At 44.0% G+C, this 23,666-nt stretch overlaps 1 protein-coding gene across 3 annotated transcripts in view; it reads right to left on the bottom strand.

Annotated features, from left to right (window-relative positions):
* Positions 1-1,755: 1,755 nt before the first annotated feature.
* Positions 1,756-23,666, bottom strand: part of LHFPL3 (LHFPL tetraspan subfamily member 3) — a 567,497-nt gene continuing 545,586 nt past the window's right edge. For all 3 annotated transcript variants that reach the window (XM_032305396.1, XM_032305395.1, XM_032305394.1), the window contains one exon: positions 1,756-4,048. Coding sequence is in view for 1 of the 3 variants with exons in the window: in XM_032305394.1 (XP_032161285.1) it covers positions 4,020-4,048 (29 nt within the window). In the remaining 2 variants the exon portion in view is untranslated. The remainder of the gene's footprint in view (positions 4,049-23,666) is intronic.

Below are 23,666 nucleotides of genomic sequence, written 5' to 3'. Positions count from 1 at the left end.
CTCGATCAGCCTCTCCATGTCTCCCTCACATCATCATGTTCTCATTCTCTCGAGGGCACCTATTCTTGGCTGACATTTCCTTGCCAATGGTCTCTTTTCCTACTAGAACCTAAGACCTCTAAGAGCAGGGATCTTGCTTGTCTGGTTTACCACCATCTTCTCAGGATTTAGAACAGTTCCTGGCACACAGGAGGGACTCAGTGCACGTTTATTGAATGACGAGAACTGAGTATTAGCTATTTATTCTTTTTAGACGGGACCTGGGCTTCCTAGTGCTCCACAGTCCCCGTTACTCCCTGCCCCGTCTTGTTCTGCTGTGTTAGTTCACATATCTACCTGGCCGCTCTAGGCATCTGATTTTTCAATCCCTGCTGATGTCACTCTAATTATCCTCAGTATTTATAGATTTTATTTATTTGACAGTGAGAGACACAGCGAGAGAGGGAACACAAGCAGGGGGAGTGGGAGAGGGAGAGGCAGAGGCAGGCTTCCCGCTGAGCAGACAGCCTGATGTAGGACTCGATCCCAGGACCCTGGTACCATGACCCGAGCTGAAGGCAGACGCCTAACGACTGAGCTACCCAGGCATCCCTATCCTCAGTATTTTGAAAGCAGAAACCATGTTTTGTGTTTCTTTTCTTCTAGGTCTTGAATGTCGAAGAGGGTAAGGAATTCACATTCATTGAATATCTCTGACCAGTGAGGCATAAAAATGCTCTAACTTAATGTATATCCTCACAACACGGTGGGGCCAGGTATTATTACTTGCATCCATTTTATAGATAAGGACACTGAGGCTGAGAGGTGTTCAGAATCCTATAGTGAGTGACAGAGGGGGCACCGGAGCCCACCTAGACAGCACACACTCAACATGAATAGCTGGGAAAGGCTTGCTCATGGCCGAGGAGCAGATGGCTGTTTTCAGTTTGCCGAGTGGACACTGAGCAATTAATTGAGCATTTCAGGTCAAGTTTTACTTAAGCAATCTGGCTGGTTACTTGCTGATTTCATTCTGCTGAGTATATGAACATTCAGTTTTAGGTATGTCTATACCAGCTAGAAGAGGTTTGGGGATTTTTTAAAAGATTTTTATTTATTTGCCAGAGAGAGAGACATCGAGAGAGGGAACACAAGCAGGGCAAGTGGGAGAGGGAGAAGCAGGCTTCCTGCCAAGCAGGGAGCCTGATGCGGGTCTTGATCTCAGGACACTGGGATCATGACTGGAGCAGAAGGCAGATGCTTAACGACTGAGCCACCCAGGCACCCCAGGTCTGGGGATGTTAATCATGCCTTCTAAATGAGGGTCCTGCCTACCTAATAAATGTCTGCTATTGGTGAACATTATGGAATCTGACAGAAAGGAGATTTTTTTTCTTTCTTTTTAATTTGTTTTCTTGTTATTAGAGAGAGAGAGAGAGAGAGCACGTACACGCATGTGTGCACATGCAAGTGTGTGGGGGAGGGTCAGAGGGAGAGGATCTCAAGTAACTTCCACACTCAGTGTGGAGCCCGACGCAGGGCTGGATCTCTCCACCCCGAGATCACAACCTGAGCTGAAATCAAGAGTTGGACACTTCACCGACAGAACCACCCAGGGGCCCCGCACAAAGGAGTTTTTCTGAATTATGGCTGATTTGGTCAAATCATGGTGTTGTCACTGGCTCACCAGACGAAGACACTGAATGCGGTGAATGTATGTGCCACATCACCAAGCCCTCTTTTAAATAACAAAATCTTATTTTTATTTTTATTTTTTACAGAAATTCAGATATTCCAACAAATTTCTTTACATTTCCTGGACCTTAAAAAAATTACACACAACTTTTTGGACGCAATACAACGGAACAGAATGAGAAAGGGAGTCACATTTTTTTTTAAAAAGATAAAAACATACTTCTTAACACTTAGTGATTTACAGGTGTATTACCTATGTACAAATGGTACATCATCGATGACCCTCCTCAGAGCACTGTGGTATGCTAAATTACACTTAGGTCTTACAGAAAAAAATTTTACAAAACATTTGCATGTGGATAGGAAGCACTTCTTCGTTTTCGTAAACATCACTATCCGTGATGGAGGGCTCCCAGTGGAATCTGTAATTTACACGGATTAGAGAAAACCGACACTTTCTAATATTCTGGTAGATAGAGAGGTACCTCCCTTTAAATAAAAGATGAATTCTTGAAAAGTTGTGTGTAATTAATTTTCTTAAGGAGGGAGTTTGGAATGTAGGGGGAGAGCTAATATTTACTGTAACAGGTAACTCCCAGAATGGCTAATCCTTTAGAGATAGTAAGTATTTCCTTAATCTGGTTCTTTAGAAAACCCACATCTTTGTGATTTGGGGTTCACTCATTTGAGAATACCTGTAATATATTCTTAGCCATTTAAAACATAATCTCATTTAGGGTGAAAAGATAGCTTGTACCAAAAACATTTGGCAAAAATGGGAGTGTTGTCTGTAGAGAGACAGGGAACAAGAAATCAGCTCCTATCTGTATCACTTCCTGTCTTATCCTCCCTCTGGCGTTACGGGGATGTATGCTAATTCGATCTTAATTTTGAGTTTAAAAATGAAGGCATTCTATGTGTCCATGTTTTACTCAGGTATGGAGCATGGTGTGGCTCACACTGATTACGCCTCTGGCATGTACATTTTAGTTTGTGCCCATTCTCAAGAAGTTGGCTACTACAGTATTACGTATTTTTCTGCATATTGGCCAGGTATGTGATGAGGGTTATGGTGGGGGAAGCCTGGGAGCAAAAGACTGTTGAAGACAACTGACCAGTTGGAACTACTTCCAAATATCAACCAACTCAAAGAAATCTGAGTATTCTTGAAACCAACATTAGTAAACAAACAGGCAACTTACTCCTACCAAGTTTCTTGACCTGTATAAGTATATATTCATTTATTTCTAAGGCTATTAAATTATTATTTATTTTGTTAGTACCACTTACTATCATTTAGAAATAGGCTTAATGGAACACTTTTTTTTTTTTTTAAAACAAAAATGAGACCTGTTAGTAAGGGAAAGAAAGGCTATGGATTTCTGATGACAAGTATAGCAAAGAAATAGAGGGGAAAAAAAAGGAGAGCTTTTAGATGCCTAGTTATAAAGTATATTAAATTCTTATGCATTTACTAGGGAGAATTAGAAAAAAAGTGTTTATTTGATAGCAGCCTATATATTACATGTGAGCATCCAAGGTGAAAATGAGCTTTCTATATTTTTCAGAGTTCCCTGATGCTGTTTCCTGAAAGATAGGGGTAGCTAGGTTGCTCAGGGACCTATGATGTAAAGATGTACTTCCTGTAATATACAGCTTGATGGAGTTCTAGTATATGTCAGAAATCACTTTCTCAGCAATAACTTGTACAGACAGATTAAACTGAACACAGACTCTGTAAAAAGTTTGAAGTGTTACATCTCTGAACTGAGTGGTTTTACTAATTACACAGTGAAATAAACGCACGGCAGAGATGGGGAACCAAAGATCACGGCTCCTGAGAAAATACGCTGAGGCATTTTCCTAAGCTGCCTTCCTCTGTAAATGACGCTTGATCAGCCTCTTGGCTATTGAGATAGGAATAATTTAGGATTGACTGCCTTTTTTTAAAAGAAGGTTGAAAGATTAAAGCTTTTTGTTTTTAGTTTGATTAAAAAAGGACAGTTTACAAACCTCAGTACATATATATTTTACATGTTAATTCTAGCACATTTATATTCCTTTCTCTTAAAATATTTCCTGAATGTGACTTCTCATGAATGTGATCTGATCTTATTCGACGATATCTTCCCATGAGCTGGTGTTTAATCCATTATCACATCTCCTTCCAGAAAATCACTGCCATCTCTGCCGGTCCAGATTTAGAAGGTGCTTTGACAAGTAGACGGTTCACTCTTGTCCAGATCTGTCTCTGTACTCTGATTTCTCGCAAGTCCTCCTTCTTGATGTTGATGTACAAAAGCTCTTATTCGATTTGTTTAGCTGTTATTTGATTTGTTTTGTGCTCATTCTAGAGAATATTGGCTTAGCAGAACTGCAGAAAGGGGGGGCGGGGGGAGGAGGAGAAAGAGAAAGAGAGAAAGAAAGAAAGAAAAAAAATGCATCATTTTCTGTCAGCAAGATTTTTGTGCATAGCTGTCACAGAAAAACCACACCAGCACATGGTTCGAATGCACTTTAGATTTATTTTAAAGAAGCCTGAAAAGTTTGAGGCACCTGTTCCATAACCAAACGGCACACAGTCTTCTGGCAAGGAGAACCCCCATCACCCAGAAATGTGTGTTCCCCAAATCTGGGTGAAGATTACAGGCTGCTTTGAAAGAGCAAGGAAGAATGTGAAATGATCCCAAGCATCAACAATTTTTCTGCCTGGCACAGAAAATGTCTCACTTGAGTGGTTTCCTTTTCTTTCCAGGTGTTATTTATTATGCAATCAACATTGTAACAGCTGCAAAGGAGACACTGCTTTTTTCCCATATATCTTTCCGTTCCGTATCCAAATGTGCCCTTTATCTTATACAGTTGGAATCACAGTATAGCTGACATTTTTAACATCTTAAAAACAATTTTCTGCATTTCCACTCTGTATCATCAGCTTCAGTTTCCTTCTCTTTTTATTAATGATTTTTTTTTTATTTTGAAGTAATTTCTACACCCAACATGGGGCTCGAACTCACAACCTCGAGATCAAGAGTTGCATGCTCTATCAACTGAGCCAGTGAGATGCCCCACCAACGTCAGTTTCTAAGAGCTGCAGAATATTCCATTCCAATATCATTCCTTTCATTCCAAGCTCAGTATCCCATTCTCAACTATTTGACCACTGGCAGATGGTAGGTAGGTCCCCCCCAACCCTTTTTTTGTTATCAAGAAAAGTATCTTGGCATAGAAAGCTGTTTGTTCTTTCAACTTCTTTCTTTAGAACAAATTCTCAGGGGGTAACCTGCTTTTCCTTTTGTCCAGCCCACTATTAGAGACTATTCCCTATATTGAAAGGACGACTACAAATAGTACGATTGATTTCTTTCTCTGGACGATCTCCATATACTTCGGCACTGCTAACCAGGGCTTAAGGGTCCCTCGTATGTTGTGAAGATGGGTAAATGCATCTAGCTGGCCAAATTTGGGCTGAAAGAAATAGCCTGCTGGGCTGTTTCCATCACAGAGTACTTAGAAACAAATATGATAATAAAACAATCGGTCCTCGTTCCACATCACAAGATAAGATTATGGTTTCTGAATGAGGGCTAGAGAAACCTTTAGAAGATTCTGTCCTTTCGAGCACTTATCCCCTTGTTGTTTTCCGGTACACTTTAAAACACTTTAAGATATCTTATGCACATTATGGTTCCAATGAAATTCTCTCAGCAAGAGAACTCAGTTGCTTTGATGTACCCGGACGACACAGGGGATAATTGAAATAGGATCTTGTCCTAATGATGATTAATCTGTAGTGATTCTCTGAGATTGCATCATGCTGGTAGAAGCCCTATGGAAGGGAATGCTTTCTTCGGATATTATTAAAAGCAACAAAGGCCACCCACGGGTTTTACATGCAGCTATAGGTGCTTCTGAACCTTGAGTGCTCTCTGCTCTGCTGCCCAGGAGCTGGTCTTGCTAGATGGAATCCAAAGTCAAGTTTGTGTGTCTACGATTTTAGTGCTCTAATTTTTTTCTATTTTTTTTCTATTTTTCTCCAAATATTCTTCTATTTCAAATGCACAGAGCAAAATGTCCAGGTTTTCCAGAAAGATCCATGAAAGGTGTCAGCTGGGGTGGGGGAGAGGGAGGAATGGGTGCTGGTTATAAAGACATGAAGCAGAAGAGGGGAATGAGTTCTGAAAAGGTAGGTATGCACATGGGAAGAGAAGGTAGTATGTGGAAGTGCCAGGCCCTATGTGGGTGATGCAGGGGCAGAGGGAGGCAAGAAGGTAGCCCTCATTTTCTGGACATCCACAAGTAAATACACCCCCAGTTTCATGACAGAAAAGCATGCTTTGGTGTGAACCATTGATTGGCATACAGGAACCTGAAACTCCCACTCTCTTTTTCCCTGGCTCTAAGCTACCTGATTTGGCTTTACGACATCACAGTGGGCTAGGAAGAGAACACACAGGGGTGCAAGGGCTTTTGATCAGCCCCTCCGCCCCCCAGCACTGACACTCAAGCCTGAGGAGGAGAAGGAAGCTTTCTGGGGCGGGGGGGACATCTCCCTGTAAAGTCCTGAGCCTTCTTGTAGGAAGAGAACATCTGGGGCCAATCTCACAAGGTTCCTGTTCACACTCCACCACTGGGGGGTCTAACCCAGTTAGCGGCTGCCCAGGGTGGGTCAGTCACCACCAATCCTTCTTGGATCTGCTGGCATCTTGGATCACCCATTCCCTCCATGTGACCAGACCCCTCACTGGATCCCTGACTGACCTCACTGTTGATTATTCGACCCTTCCCTCTTCAAGGTCTCTTCTTTGTTGACTTGGTTAGCCCTGGAACTGCATTCCCCACCTGCAGTGTCAAGGCCGGGTGGGGAGCCACGAAGTGAATGGGAAATGAGAGCAGCCGGAGAGCGAGGCTGGACTTGGGCGGCGCCAGGGAGGCTCCTAGGGTCCAAGACTGAAGGAGGCACTCATTCTCTAGCGAGGGCCTCCTGGGAATATCTCTGCTTGGAGTCTCCGTTCCTCAGACATTACAAACACCATATTTTTTTCTTCCTAGTGCATGATACCACGATTCAACAGGAGTCCCAGGGTATTTGAGAATCCTGCAAACTGCAAGGCTGAAAACAACCAGCCTGCTCCCGCTGGTGGTGATTGGAACACAAACACTCCCCACACAGTATCAGGAAAACACTTTGCCAGGAGCAGCAAAAGAAGAATGCCCCCAGTATGGCTTAAATAGCAAACGTGGTGAGAAATCTCCCACCTGAGGCTTGGGAAGGGCGGGCCGCCACACAGATTTGGGAAGCCAGCGGGTGGAGGAGTTGAAAAGGCCGGTTTTCCTTTCCGGATGTGGCCGTCATTTCTCCAGGCCAGGGACCCGGCTACCCAGGCGGTCTGCAGAGTGGTGGGGAAGCCCTCCTCTGGTTACACTGTGATGTCCGCTTCCTAAAACATGGTTTCTTTTCCGAACTTTTGCTTGCATTTCCCATGCACCGTGGCTATTGCATAGCTCAGGGGAGGCAATTTAAAAGATGTCATATCCTCCCAGATCTGCACAGAGCAGGACTGAATAAATAAGTCATTCAACACTGCTTTGGATCTTTGTTCAGTCGGGTTTGTCCTTGTAACACATCACGGGGCTCTGAGTCGCCCCGTTTCTAAAGGGCTCTTTGCAAATTCACGAAGCTGTCCTTTGAGTCACTGCTCAGGAGAGCGGCGTTTATAATGTCCACATTGTCCAGACTATCTAAACGCTGCGTGTCTGAATTTTCCCTGTGTTTGCGGACTTTGCAAGGTCTCCTGTGGTCTGCTTCTGCTCCTTGTTCCAATCAACCTATTCAGTTAGGGCCCGCAGCCCCCCACTGTCGGGATAGCTGGGGGAGGGGGCAGGCATCTTAGGGAGGAAAATGCTTGGGGTGGGAGCGGTCAGGCTTTCAGCAGAATGGCTCGCTGAATCTTTGCTGGGAAAATGAGGAAGGGAGGCGGTCCAGTCCATTTTCTCTCATTGGCTGTACAAGCTTGGCCATTTCTTCCCACTCCATTGTTTCAAACCACGCCCACCTCTCCTGGGGCCTCCCGACATCCTTCCGACGTCCTTCCTCTCCCGGAGGCTGAAACAGGCACCTGGAAATAAAGCCTCGCTCTCTGTGCCCCCAGGTGCTCTCAACAGGATGTGCCCCGCAGTGGGCATAGCACAGTAAAGGTGGCTGCAGATTTTTTAGCATTCTTCTTTTTGGGGGTTAGGGGGGCATGGAGGGATGGGGGTGGGGCTCTGTTCCTCTCCCTTTGAATCTGGGCTTTAAGAGAACTGGCAGGGGCGTCTGGATGGCTCAGTCTTTTGAGCCTCCCACGGGTGATTTCAGCTCACGTCATGATCCCATTGGTTGTGAGATAGAACCCTGAGAGCTCCAACTCTCCGCTCAGCAGGACATCTGAGATTCTCTCCCTCTGCACCACCGCCCCCCAGCTCTCTTTCTGTCTCTAAAATAAACAAATAGATTAAAAAAGGAAAAAAAAAAAGTATTGGCAGTTTATTTTTGTTGTTGTTGTGGCAGAAAAACACTTAAAATAAAATGAAATTCACCATCTAACCATCACTTTGAGGTATTACACAGTTCAGGAGTGTTTACTATATTCACGTTGTTGTGAGACAAATCTCCAGAACTTCGCCATCTTGCAAATCTAAAACTTCATATCCCTGAAACAACACTCCTCTCTTCTCCCTTCCCCCATTCCGCATAACTGCCATTCCTTCTGTGTCTACCAGTTGGACAACTTGAAATGGCTCCTAGGAGTGGGGTCAGAGGGTATCTGTCTTCCTATAACTACACCGGCTCAAGAGAAACCTCCCTTAACCACCGAGAAGAATCTAAATTGGGAGTCTTTCCCAGAGTAAGAGTTATTAACACACATCAGTTTCATCTGAGTGACCCATCCGCACGGAAGGGCAAGTATCTAGTTACCAAACATTTGCTCTTCTCACCCTGTATGCGTTCCTCTGATGTTCTGGGCCTCTACCCCCAGAAAGACATCTCCACCCCATTTTGCCTATCTTTGGAATTTCCATGTCTATGTGCATGCCGCTGGGGTACACCTATTAAATTTGATTTTCTCCTGTTAATCTGTCACATGGCAATTTGATTTTTAGTCTGGCTAGAAGGACCTTTGAGGGGACAGGAATTCTTACTCCCGGATGTTTTCTTTTCTTTTCTTTTTCTTTAAAGATTTTATTTATTTGTCAGATAACGAGAATGAGAGAGAGCGTACAAGCAGGCAGAGGCGAAGAGAGAAGAAGTCTCCCTGCTGAGCAAGGAGCCCCATGCAGGACTCGATACCAGGATCCTGGGATCATGACCTGAGCCAAAGGCAGCAGGTTAATCGACTGAGCCACCCAGGCGTCCCTCCCTGATGTTTTCTTGACATAAGAAAAGTCACTGTAGGAACCCAGGTGTTTTGTGATCAGTGCCTGAGCAGCACTACTCGCCCAAGCTCATATCTTGCAGAACTTCCTGGGGTATGTGAAAACTGTAGAAAAAGAGACTTCACTAACTGATGATTTTAAGGGAAGAAAAGAATGTAAAAACAAACAGCCACGACAGGCCTGGATGGAGGCCTAACCATATCAGAGACGAGATTTCAGTGGTAGAACTCTCAGTGTTGTTTCGAAAGGAAAAATTGACCTCACACACATTCTTGAGTTGTTTTTGCAGGATATAAGCTAGTTTGAGCACTTGAACACTGGACTAATTGGAACCAGAGACTGAATGATGCTGACCCTTGCTGGCCTCATGACTTCTATTAGCTAGAACCTGGACATTGTTAACTTACAAAGACTTTTGCCCCAAGTCCGTATAGAACACTCCTTGGCCCAGCCCTCCCATGAATATGTGTGAGCCTGAGCTTAAAACTGCTCCAGTGTTGTTCAAGGAGATGCTGCTTTGGGAAATATCCCTGCTGTTCTTACTTGTTTCAAGTGAAATCCTTCCTTTTCTACTCTTTGATGTGGTTGTGTCTTTTGGTTTAGCACCCATCAAGAGGCAAACCCAGTTTCTGGTTATAGTGTGATAAACACGAGTATGTAAATACCTCTTCAAGACCCTGCTCTCAATTCTTTTGGATCTATACCCAGAAGTGGGATTACTGGATTGTATGGTAATTCTACTTTTAATCCTTTGAGGAACCCCCATACTGTTGCACCATTTTACAACCATACCAATGCTGCACAAAGGTTTCAATTTCTTCCTGTCTTTCTGACACTTATTTTCTGTTTCTTCAGGGGGATAATAGTGTTAAAAATAAAACTACAGGCCCAAAATGGTGTCAGTTAGGTTAACCAAAAGTCAGTAAACCAAGACTTCTTAAAAAAATATCTTATGTATTTATTTGAGAAAGAGAGAGAGAACACAAGTGGGGAGAGAGGGAGAAGCAGACTCCTCGCTGAACAGGGAGCCTGACATGGGGCTTGATCCCAGAACCCCGAGATCATAATCTAAGTTGAGGGCAGACACTTTACCCACCGAGCTACCCAAGTTCCCTCAGTAAACCAAGACTTCATCCTTAACCTAACTGCAATTTTTTAAAATTATATTTTATTTTTAAGTGACCTCTACACCCAAGGTGGGGCTTGAACCCACTCCCGAAGGTCAAAAGTCTCACATTCCACCAATTGAGCCAGCCAGGAGCCCCAACCTAACTACAGTTTTAACCTTTAATCGGTCAACTTGCAAATTACCAGGTCCACAGAAGGAAACTTACCGATAGACCCTTTCCATTCCCCTCAGGAGGGTGACTGTGCCTAAAACAATGGATTCTTAGCTAGTAATTTCTTTTTTTCTGCTCCCTACCTTTAAAAAACTTTTCTTTTCTGTACCACTTTGGAACTCCCCTCTGGCTAGATGAATATGGCCCAACTCATTAATTGATTAATAAAGCCAATCAAATCTTTAAGATGTACTCAGTTGAATTTTTATAATGTAACAGTAGCCATCCTAATGGGTATGAGGTGACATCTCACTGTGGTTTGGATTTGCCCTGTGATTTGGATCAAAAAATTGATCTTGAACATTTTTTGAAGACAGTTTCTGATTCCTCTGCTGGAGTGACCACATGGGAGAGGCCTTGGTAGCACATGGAGGGTGGGGGAGGCCCAGCTGAACCCAGCTCTCCAGCCTTCGATTCATAGGAGTGATGTCATCTTGGGCCCTCCATGTCATTCAGCCACCTGCTGAACACCATCGAGTGACCCTAGTAGATGCTACATGGAAGAGAAGAATTGCTCCATGTGAATTGCGGATCCACACAATTGTGGGATATAATAAAAGTGGTTGTTAGGGGACGCCTGTGTGGCTTAGTCGGTTCAGCATCTGCCTTCTGCTCAGGTCATGATCCCAGGATCCTGGAATGAAGTCTCACATCCGGCTCCCTGCTCAGTGGAGAGCCTGCTTCTCCCTCTCCCTCTACAGTTCCCACTGCTTGTGCTCTCTTGTTTTCTCTGTCAAATAAAAAATAAAATCCTTAAAAAAAAAGTGGTTGTCAGTAGCAATCTTAAAGGGTGTGAGTTTTTCTAACAAAGCTTTGATACACTTTTAAGCCACAGAGTTTTGGGATAGTTTGCTACCATAGCATATATCACTGGGACAATGGGCAAATGCCCTCTCTCTGGCTGTGGTCTAGATTTGCTGTGTTTCGTATGCTGTAAATGACAACTGTGCCTGGACAGAGGCACAGTGCTCCCAGGGCAGAGAACACACTGCCATCTCTGTTTTTTTCCTTCCTGACACAATTTCTAGAGAAGCAGCACCTGAAATCCCCAACATCCAACAACTATTATAGCCATAGTCTCTCTACGAGGAATCATTAGTTTGTCCCTCTGACTGCAGGAAATTTGGATCTGGGTTGAAAATAAATGTATGCTTGGGGCATCTGGGAGGCTCAGTTGGTTAAGCGTCTGCCTTCAGCTCAGGTCATGATCTCAGGGTCCTGGGATTGAGCCCACCTCCAGCTTCTGTTCGGGGGGAGTCTGCTTCTCCCTCTGCCTCTGCCCCTCTGCCTCCCCCTGCTTGTGCTCATTCTCTCTCTCTTTCTGTCAAATAAATAAATAAATAAATAAAACATTAAAAAAAAAAAAAGAAAAAGAAAAGAAATAGATGCTCACAGCATACTTTGGTGCTGGATTAAGAAAAAAAGTCCAGGGAGGAGTCAAGATGGCGGAGAAGTAGCAGGCTGAGACTGCTTCAGCTAGCCGGAGATCAGCTAGATAGCTTATCTAAAGATTGCAAACACCTGCAAATCCATCGGCAGATCGAAGAGAAGAAGAACAGCAATTCTAGAAACAGAAAAACAACCACTTTCTGAAAGGTAGGACTGGCGGAGAAGTGAATCCAAAGTGACGGGAAGATAGACCCCGGGGCGGGAGGGGCCGGCTCCTGGCAAGCGGCGGAGCAACGGCGCACAAAATCAGGACTTTTAAAAGTCTGTTCCGCTGAGGGACATCACTCCAGAGGCTAAACCGGGGTGAAGCCCACGCGGGGTCAGCGTGGCCTCAGGTCCCGCAGGGTCACAGAAGGATCGGGGGTATCTGAGTGTCGCAGAGCTTGCGGGTATTGGAACGGGAAAGCTGGCTACAGAGACAGAGCCGACAGTAAGCTCACAGCTCAGGGTTACCTTGAACCAGTCGCAGGCTCGGTGAGCTCGGAGCGCGGCTGGAGGTCAGGCAGATGGAGTTACTGGGTGCTGTTCTCTGAGGGCGCACTGAGGAGTGGGGCCCCAGGCTCTCGGCTCCTCCGGGCGGGAGACCAGGAGGATACCATTTGTATTCCCGTCCTCCGGAACTCTACGGAAAGCGCTCAGGGAACAAAAGCTCGTGAAAGCAAACCCGAGCGGATTACTCAGCCCGGCCCCTGGTAAGGGCGGTGCAATTCTGCCTGGGACAAAGACACTTGAGAATCACTACATCAGGCCCCTCCCCCAGAAGATCAACAAGAAATCCAGCCAAGACCAAGTTCACCTACCAAGGAGTGCGGTTTCAATACCAAGGAGAGCAGCAGAATTCCAGAGGAGAAGAAAGCAAAGCACGGAACTCATGGCTTTCTCCCTGTGATTTTTTAGTCTTGCAGTTAATTTAATTTTTTTCTTTTTCATTTTTTTTCTCTTCTTCTGCTAAAAATTTTTTTAACTTTTACCCTTTTCTTTTTTAACTTTTTAAAAATATTTATTTATTTATATATTTTTAAAGATTTTTATTTATTTGTTAGAGAGAGAGAGAGAGAGATACGGAGCGCAGAGTGGCAGGCTAGAGGCAGAGGGAGAAGCAGGCTCCATGCCGAGCAAGGAGCCCGATGTGGGACTCGATCCCAGGACGCTGGGATCATGACCTGAGCTGAAGGCAGCCATTTAACCAACTGAGCCACCCAGGCGTCCCATCTTTTTTAACGTTTTTAAACTAGTTTATCTAATATATATATTTTTTCTTTTTTATACTTTTCTTTATTCGTTTTCTTTTTTTAATTCTTTTTTTCTTTCTTTCTTTTTGAACCTCTTTTTATCTCCTTTCTCCCCCCTCACGATTTTGGATCTCTTCTAATTTGGTTAAAGCATATTTTCCTGGGGTTGTTGCCACCCTTTTAGTATTTTACTTGCTCCTTCATATTCTCTTATCTGGACAAAATGACAAGGCAGAAAAATTCACCATAAAAAAAAGAACAAGAGGCAGTACCGAAGGCTAGGGACCTAATCAATACAGACATTGGTAATATGTCAGATCTAGAGTTCAGAATGACAATTCTCAAGGTTCTAGCTGGGGCTTGAAAAAGGCATGGAAGATATTAGAGAAACCCTCTTGGGAGATATAAAAGCCCTTTCTGGAGAAATAAAAGAACGAAAATCTAACCAAGTTGAAATCAAAAAAGCTATTAATGAGGTGCAATCAAAAATGGAGGCTCTCACTGCTAGGATAAATGAGGCAGAAGAAATAATTAGTGATATAGAAGACCAAATGACAGAGAATAAAGAAGCTGAGCAAAAGAGGGACAAACAGCTACTGGACCACAAGGGGAGAATTCGAGGGATAAGTGACACCATAAGATGAAACAACATTAGAATAATTGGGATTCCAGAAGAAGAAAGAGAGAGGGGAGCAGAAGGTATACTGGAGAGAATTATTGGGGAGAATTTCCCCAATATGGCAAAGGGAATGAGCATCAAAATTCAGGAGGTTCAGAGAACGCCCCTCAAAATCAATAAGAATAGGCCCACACTCCATCTAATAGTAAAATTTACAAGTCTTAGTGACAAAGAGAAAGTCCAGAAAGCAGCCCGGGAAAAGAAGTCTGCAACATACAATGGTAAACATATTAGATTGGCAGCTGACTTATCCACAGAGACCTGGCAGGCCAGAAAGAGCTGGCATGATATTTTCAGAGCACTAAACGAGAAAAGCATGCAGCCAAGAATACTATATCCAGCTAGGCTATCATTGAAAATAGAAGGAGAGATTAAAAGCTTCCAGGACAAACAAAAACTGAAAGAATTTGCAAACACCAAACCAGCTCTACAGGAAATATTGAAAGGGGTCCTCTAAGCAAAGAGAGAGCCTACAAGTGGTAGATCAGAAAGGATCAGAGACAATATACAGTAACAGTCACCTTACAGGCAATACAATGGCACTAAATTCATATCTCTCCATAGTTACCCTGAGTGTTAATGGGCTAAATGCCCCAATCAAAAGACACAGGGTATCAGAATGGATAAAAAAACAAAACTCATCTATATGTTGCCTACAAGAAACTCATTTTAAGCCCGAAGACACCCCCAGATTTAAAGTCAGGGGGTGGAAAAGATTTTATCATGCTAATGGACATCAAAAGAAAGCAAGAGTGGCAATTCTTATATCAGATCAATTAGATTTTAAGCCAAAGACTATAATAAGAGATGAGGAAGGACTCTGATATTGGACAGACTCAAAGGGTCTGTCCAACAAGAAGATCTAACAATTTTAAATATCTATGCCCCCAACGTGGGAGCAGCCAACTATATAAACCAATTAATAACAAAATCAAAGAAACACATCAACAATAATACAATAATAGTAGGGGACTTTAACACTTCCCTCACTGAAATGGACAGATCATCCAAGCAAAAGATCAATAAGGAAATAAAGGCCTTAAATGACACACTGGACCAGATGGACATCACAGATATATTCAGAACATTTCATCCCAAAGCAACAGAATACACATTCTTCTCTAGTGCACATGGAACATTCTCCAGAATAGATCACATCCTCGGTCCTAAATCAGGACTCAACCAGTATGAAAAGAAGAATTGAAAAGATTGGGATCATTCCCTGCATATTTTCAGACCACAATGCTCTCAAGCTAGAACTCAACCACAAGAGGAAGTTTGGAAGGAACCCAAATACATGGAGACTAAATAGCATCCTTCTAAAGAATGAATAGGTCAACCGGGAAATTAAAGAAGAATTGAAAAAAATCATGGAAACAAATGATAATGAAAATACAACGGTTCAAAATCTGTGGGACACAACAAAGGCAGTCCTGAGAGGAAAATAAAGTGGTACAAGCCTTTCTCAAGAAACAAGAAAGGTCTCAGGTACACAACCTAACCCTACACCTAAAGGAGCTGGAGAAAGAACAAGAAAGAAACCCTAAGCCCAGCAGGAGAAGAGAAATCATAAAGATCAGAGCAGAAATCAATGAAATAGAAACCAAAAAAACAATAGAACAAATCAACGAAACTAGGAGCTGGTTCTTTGAAAGAATTAATAAAATTGATAAACCCCTGGCCAGACTTATCAAAAAGAAAAGAGAAAGGACCCAAATAAATAAAATCATGAATGAAAGAGGAGAGATCACAACTAACACCAAAGAAATACAAACTATTATAAGAACATACTATGAGCAACTCTACGCCAACAAATTTGACAATCTGGAAGAAATGGATGCATTCCTAGAGACATATAAACTACCACAACTGAACCAGGAAGAAATAGAAAGCCTGAACAGACCCATAACCAGAATGGAGATTGAAACAGTCATCAAAAATCTCCAAACAAACAAAAGCCCAGGGCCAGATGGCTTCCCGGGGGAATTCTACCAAACATTTAAAGAAGAACTAATTCCTATTCTCCTGAAACTGTTCCAAAAAATAGGGTTCTAGGATCGAACTCCGTGTTGGGCTGCCTGCTTCTCCCTCTCCAACTCCCCTTGCTTGTGTTCCTCTCTTGCTGTCTCTCTCTATCAAATAAATAAGTGAAATCTTTTTAAAAAGATAAGAAGAAGAGAAAGCAAGATAGAAAATGGAGATAACTTACTCCTGAAGACTTCTAGCATTCTGTAATAGTTCATTCTGGTTTCTTTCTACCATATTTTCAGTTTATTTGTTTCATAGAACTACTCACAATCTTTAACTATCCCATATATTTTCTTGTTTTCTATTCTTTCCCTGAATCAGAATGTGAGCTCCAGGCTCTCAGCACCTCCTCTGTCTTGCTCACAGTGTACCCCCAGCACTTAGGGCCTGATTTATAACAGTAAATACTTGCTGAACCAATTATAAGTGGAAATTTCAAGATGCAGCAAACAAGTCTAGCTAAGAGAGTCTCTTTTTAAAATGGGGTCAGGAGACCATAAGGGAGGAGGAATTTATTCACATCTGCATCCCAGGAACCTTGAACTTTTTGCCAGCTGCAAGACCTTAGCTGGGACTTAACTCCCGCCTGACCCTGACACCTGAATCATTAGCATTTTTCCAAAAGGAGCCACTGATTCCACAGGTTTCCCTCCCTCATTTACATATTAACCCAACCAATCCCAGCTAACCTACCATTTTTCATTTTAAAAGATTTTATTTATTTGAGACAGAGAGAAAGCTTGTAAGAACACAAACCAGAGGGGGAGGCAGAGGGAGCAGAGGGAGCAGATTCCTGGCTGAACAGGGAGCCTGACGTGGGGCTCGACCACTGGACTCTGGGATCATGACCAGAGCCAAAGGCAGACACTTAACTCACTGATCTACCCAGGTCCCCTCTGGGTAAAACAGAGATTGGAAGTAGGTTATAGTAGGTTAACTATAGTAGGTTAGTATAGTAGGTTAAGTATAGTAGGTTAACTATAACCTACTTCCAATCTCTGTATAAAACAGAGATTATTTTTATTTATTTATTTTTTTTTTAAAGATTTTATTTATTTATTTGACAGAGAGAGATCACAAGTAGGCAGAGAGGCAGGCAGAGAGAGAGAGAGAGAGGAGGAAGCAGGCTCCCTGCTAAGCAGAGAGCCCGATGCGGGACTCGATCCCAGGATCCCGAGATCATGACCTGAGCCGAAGGCAGCGGCTTAACCCACTGAGCCACCCAGGCGCCCTAAAACAGAGATTATAAAACAGAGGTTATAGTAGGTTAACTATAACCTACTTCCAATCTCTGTTTTATACAGAGGACTTAAATAAGAACCGTACTCCTGACCTTTAGCCTTTACAATTCTGCCCCTTCTGTTGTCTTCCTTGGAACAAGAGTTCAGGTTTCTACCTGAGTCTGTGTCTCCCGAATTGCAATTCTAAATGCCCAAATAAATACATTTTGGCTAAAATTTTCAGGGAATTCTTCCTCGGTTGATACAACGGAGGAATTAAGAAATAGAGGATCCCCCTGTCCCTGCCAGTGACCCACCAGGTCAGTGCTCCTCAAACTTCAATATTGTCTCAGAATCGCCTGGTGATCCTGTTAAAAATGCGGACTGGGATTCCGTACGTCCAAGGTAAAGCCCGAGAATCTGCAGGTCTATCTCCCAGGTGACACCAAGGCTCTGGGCTGCACTCTCTGAGTCGGACACTGTGTCCTCTTCACTGTTGTCTTCCCAGCTTAATGAGGCGCCTGGTGGATCACAGGGGCTCAAAGGTTGTTTGTTGAATAAAGCCAAACCAGGCACAGGCATCCATGGAAAACCTGACCAAACAAATCTTAAGCAACCAGTAGAGGTACTCAGTGGCCTGCAAACTCAGTGTGGATCTCTGGTGACTCCCCGTGGCTTCCACACCGCCATGAAAGAACGGAGGGTGAGCGACTCCTACCCTCAGCCCACAGACAGTGCTTTTAACATTTGGCTTTAACTAAATATACAGAAGTATAAATACGTGAAGAGGTATCTGGGAAATGAAAAATGTACCATCGGAGACAGTCTTACCACATTTTCTTCCTTTCTTCCCCTAGTTTTTCTTTTCCTTTAACAAAAGAAAACAGAACACCAGAGCGCCTGGCTGGCTCTGTTGGAGGAGCTTGCGGCTCTTGAACTTGGGGTTGTGAGTTGGAGCCCCCCACTGGGTTTGTACAAACTTTTTGTATAAAAGTATAAAGTATAAAAGTGTAAACTTTTGAAAAAAAGCTGATATTCTCTGCTTTTCTCCCTATCTTCTTCTGTGTCCTACCTCCCTTTCGATCTGACATACTGATGTTAACACAGAGAGTTGGAGGAGATTTGCTAAACTATTCTGGCTACTCCTGTAGATCTTCTTAACTGAGAAGGGCCAGAAAGTGGTCTAAGAATCAGGTGCTGATAATTGTGTGTTAGTTCTGCAGGCAGCAGACGACTGGACTTTGACATCAGGCTCAACGCTTTCTCACATGACCTTTTCTAGGAAGTAATTCATGAGAAGGCATTTAGATGATTAATTCATGAACATTTCTTTTCTTTCTTTTCTTCTCCCCATTGAGAAACACTGCAGAATCTATTGCAAGCAAGAAAACAGGTGCTGGTTTCTCCATCCTAATAACCGACACTGTCCATTTTTAAGATGAAGCCATTCCATATTGCATACAGGTTGAAAGGCTTTTATTAAGGAAGCCCAAGAAACATATGCATGGCAGGGTAGGATGTCCGCATCCTCAATTCTTAGTGCAGTGCACAAGAACTAATAAATCCCGTGTCAATCTTAATGGGCCAGCACCAGCTTAGCGACTTCTCTGTGCTCTTCGGAAATTTTTCATGATTGCTTTGCCTTTCCATTTTATGAACTAGCTCATGACTAACACCTCACTATGTGGTCATGACCATCCTTTACAAATATAAATAAAAGTAAAACCAAACTGAGTATTATCACACACGGAATTGCAAATCATGCCACCCAACTATGTGCCGTCTTCTCAAAATAATAAATTTGTCTCGGCTGATCTTGAATATTCAGCCTCACACATCTCCTTCTGAGCTTCCTCGCCTTCCTGTTCAGGGAAAAACTGATGATTTCCATCATTTCCCTGTGCAGCCTGGTCTCTCTCTCCCTCCCTCTCTTTCTCTCTCAACAAGCTCCATTCACAAGCTTTCTCTTCACCAAACACTATCTTGAGAGTCAACTGGCCTTCCTGGATAATATAAATTTTCTGATTTTCTTGGAGGCCTACAGATTATTGCTAAATGTATGTGTTCTGAGCCGTTTTCTCTGGCTTAGAATTCCTTTTTTTTCTTTTAAGATTCTATTTATTTATTTGACAGGCAGAGATCACAAGTAGGCAGAGAGGCAGGTGGAGGTGGGGAGGGGCACGGTGTGGGGGATGAGAGGGGGAAACAGGCTTCCCGCTGAGCAGAGAGCCCGACATGGGGCTCGATCCCAGGACCCCAGGACCATGACCTGAGCCAAAAGCAGAGGCTTTACCCACAGAGCCACACAGGCACCCCTAAATGTATGTGTTCTGAAGCCGTTTTCTCTGGTTTTGAACTCTAATTCCACCATTTACTGGTTGGGTAACACTAGAGACTTACTTCACACTCCGTACTTCCTTTGAAAAATGGGGGTGCCCCTTCCCAAGGCTGTCCTGAAGATTGTGACCGAGATGATGCTTGTAAGGCATTTATGACTTAACAGGAGAACCTGGCAAATAGGAAGAGCTCAGTAAATGTTGGCAGGTTGCTTTTTGTTGTTTGTTTGTTTCTTGCTTTAAATGTACAATAACACTATGGCATTCCGGAAATTCCTTGTATATATACTAACCAACAGTAAATCACAGAAACATTTACTTTTCCCGGAGACAGGATGGCCCACTGCTTCAGTCTGGGGACACAGGACACAGACTGCCTGGGTGTGAGCTTCAGTTTTACTACTTACTGGCTCTGTGACCTTGGGTACGTGACCTGGCCTAGTTTCCTCACGTGTAAGACGGGGGTGGACTAGTCTTGCCTATCCAGCTGTGGTGGGCATCACCTAAGTTCCCACACGGTGAGTCCTCTGTGAACTCTTCCCCCGGTTGGTATGACAGTGATTGCCGCGAGGTTGAGTTTCAATAGGTCGGCACCCAGCCCCCCCTTCCCCTTCTCTTGGAGCATGTGGAAATCTTGCAGTTGTACCTTTTCTCTGTGTCTGAAATGTGTGTAAATCCTTTTAGAAACTATCTAAGGCTCCTGGCAGCTTTAGGATGCAGGAATGTCTTTCTCAAGGACGGGAGCCATCTCTTTTAAACAGAATTGTCCAGGGGACCCCCCCCACCCCCACCCCGTCTCCCAGTTTCCGTGGGAGCCTGGGAGCCTCCCCTCAGCAGTACCTGTTCCATGCTGCAAAACCACCTCTGTCGTGAAGATAAGCCAAGCTTATTTCTCCTGTGCATGAACCCAATTAACACAGATGGCCGCCCTCAATTAACCAGCTAAATCTAGGGTGAATGGTCTATAATAAATCGTCTTGAGGACTTGCTACCATTTATTCTGAAAACACATATGTAATGGGTTGTATCTGCTTGGCTTTATAAAAAGGTGAAATTGCATTCTGTCTTTGCCCTCTCCAAGCAGGTTGCCTGTGCTGTGTATCACATTCTGGTTTAATGCTTTGCAGTATTAAGCACTGAATTTTTCTTTTTCTACTAGTGTTATGGCGAGGCTTTCTGGGGGGAAAGATATTGTTTTTAATTATATCATCTGTGTGACGTATATTGGTAAACTGTATTTGGGTGTCAGATTGCTTTATTTAATGCCTGTCCTCTTCTAGCACAGACTTTACAAGAGGGAAGGGACTGTTTAAAAAGAAATTCTGGGGCGCCTGGTGGCTCAGTCCTTAAGCATCTGCCTTCGGCTCAGGTCATATCCTGTCCTGGGATTGAGCTCCACACCGCATCCATCTGGCTCCCTGCTCAGCGGGAAGCCTGCTTCTTCCTCTCCCACTCCCCCTGCTTGTTTTCCCCCTCTCGCTGTCTCTCTGTCAAGGAAATAAATAAAACCTCCCATCCAAGTACTAACCAGGCCTGACCCGGCTTAGCTTCTGAGATCAGACAAGATCAGGCGCATTCAGGGTGATATGGCCGTAGACTAAATAAAGAAAACTTAAAAAAATTCTTAGAGGATGCTAAAATCTGAGCTACTAAAAAGGGATTTGTTAATAATTATCTAATAAAACCCAGCTGATGCTCCCCTGTTCTTCTTTCAAACTATTCTACAGGCTTCTGTGAAATTATGGTAAGGTGCAGCTCTTCAAAACCCAAACTCATTCTCTTTTCTGGAAACAGGGAAGCTTTTGTTCCTCAGGATATGGACCTATGGACTTGAGTGAGTTGTTAGCAGGAAGTTCAGGACCCTGAGGCTTTCCATTGCCATTATTACCACAAATTTAATAGCCCTCATCCTAATTATCTATTTGGGTGCTTGTTGTAATGAACTAAGACATTCAAGTGTGATGTATGCTTCCTCTCTAGACCAAAGGGAAGTGGACTGCAGAGCCCAGAAGGCAATTTATAATCAAGGTCTGATCAAGCATGCGCACACGTGCGCACAAGCACACACACACACTACTGCCCCTGCTAGAGAAGCAGCCAAGAATTAATGCATTTAGTAAATGTGTGATCCATCACTGACTGGCTGACATCGGTTAGCCACAAATGACATAGTGGCAAGGGAGAGCAGAGATCACTTGAATTGGAGGATTTTAGGGCTTTCTATCATGCAGAACTGAATAGACTGTGCTTTGCTGAAAACGCTTTAGGGGAGAGTCTTTGCTATGTAATCAATCCCCGTAGCTCAGCACCACCCACGAGGTCTTCCATGGCCTTTCCTCACCCCTCCAGCCTCCTCTCGGGGGCTCCTTCCCTCACACTACGCTCCCCGCCCATTTAATGTGACCTGCAGGTCTCAGAATGGACCCTCCAAGGCTTCCTTCCTGCTCCTGGAAATGCCCTCCCTCCATTTTCTAGCTGCTGAACACCCTTTCCTTGTTTCAAATGTCATCTCAAGTCACTTCTCCAGCAGGACTGCGTTCTGTCCCCATCATCTCTTATCAGAGCTGCCTAATCCTACACAGCATGCCCTGTGAGCGCAAAGGCCACAGCTTGTAAGCCTCTGTGTGCCAAACACCCAGAGCATGGGTGAGCAGAGAGCTGGTGCTCAGTAATCCCCCCGCCCCCCCAGACTGTTTGAAAGGAGCCTTCGGCTTAGCTATGGACTGAATTGTGTCCCCCATAATTCATACATTGAAGCCTTCCCCACCAAATGGCATTATATTTGGAGATAGGGCCTTTTAGCAGGTAATTAGGGTTAAATGGGGGTCATGGGGGAGGCCCTCATCCAACAGGAATGGTGTCGTTCTAAGAAAAGAAAGTGACGGGAGGGGCAAGTGTGCATAGAACAAAGGCTACGTGAAGACACTGCAAGAAGACGGCCATCTGCGGGACAAAGCGAGAGGCTTCTGGAGAAATCGGACGTGCCTGCACCTTTGATCGTGGACTTCCAGCCTCCAGAGCTGGTAAGAAAATCTCTTTCTGTTGTGTAAACCACTCAGCCCACCGCAAGTTGTCATGACAGCCCTAGCAGACTAAGATAGGTAGCAACAACCCCAGCCTTTTGGTTTTCTATGTTGTGGGTAAGTCCTCTGAGGGCCAGGAGACAAAGTTTGCCCCAAGTCATCCAGCTAGTTAGCTGAAGACCTGGATTAGAATTCTGGGCGAGACTAGTGTTCTTTCTCCACTAGCTTCCCCCACTCCCCTGTCCCCCAGATAAAAACTTCTTTCAAGGGAATCTCTTGAAACAGAATTGAGGGCGGCTCCCTCGGTCTTGGGGTCCGAAGCCACCCTGCCCAGGCTCTCCCTACTTCCCCACCTCTCCTCTGCATTGTACCTCGGCGGTTCTCTAAGGTTTCATGGAATTGACTTTGAATGACTGTCGTACCTCACGCTGCCTCTGTTAACACACACAGTAGCACAGATCTTCCCAATTTGCCGTGTTCTGTCACACTGACATAAAGGATTAGAAACCTGTTGTGAAGGAACAAAGCCAACTGGGTCAGTACCGGCAAGGCATGATGATGGCATGGAGGGTGGTGGGTTAGGATTCCAGAGAAGAAAAGGCCACTGCAGTTGATTTGGCTCTTTCCTGGGGAGATGATACAGATGACTGTAACAGAGAATCATCTAGAAACCGGGGGTGTCCCCACCACGGTTGTGGGATCCATTTTGTAAGTCTGCAAATATATACATCATCAAATAAAATACATCCATCACAAGGGGTACAGAAGTTTCGGTGAAGCTGCTTTGGTGATGACCAGGAGAATAAAAATCTGATGGCCTTACAGAAAGCAGCCTCAGAACCGGGCTTTCTAAAGGCCGTATGGCCAAGGGCAGAGCTTCTCCAGATGTGGCCTCTGGATCTTCTTGAATCGGTTTGCAATCATTGGGGTATTTGGGAATATGTAAATTCCAGGATCTTGGCTTGACTTAATCCCCAGGTGATTCTCATTCGCTTTCAAGTTTAAGGTTGTTAGCACTTGGGCTTTGGAATCAAAGAAAAGTCTGAATCTTGGGTCAGCCACTTCCTACCTGTGGACAAGTAATTTTACTTGCCATAGCTTTGGCATTCCTATCTATGAAATAGGACATAGTACCTATTTTATGGGGTTGTTTGCGGAATCAAGGTCAGCGTTTAACACTCATTCTCCCTGGGGAAAGACAGGAGATGAAATAGAGTAGAAATGAGAAAGGCCTCAGTTCTAAGACCTCCCTGTGAAGTTTTTACTATT

Source organism: Mustela erminea, chromosome 11 (assembly GCF_009829155.1).
Source record: "Mustela erminea isolate mMusErm1 chromosome 11, mMusErm1.Pri, whole genome shotgun sequence".
Taxonomy (NCBI): Eukaryota; Metazoa; Chordata; class Mammalia; order Carnivora; family Mustelidae; genus Mustela; species Mustela erminea.
This window is presented reverse-complemented; position numbering and strand designations above follow the sequence as displayed.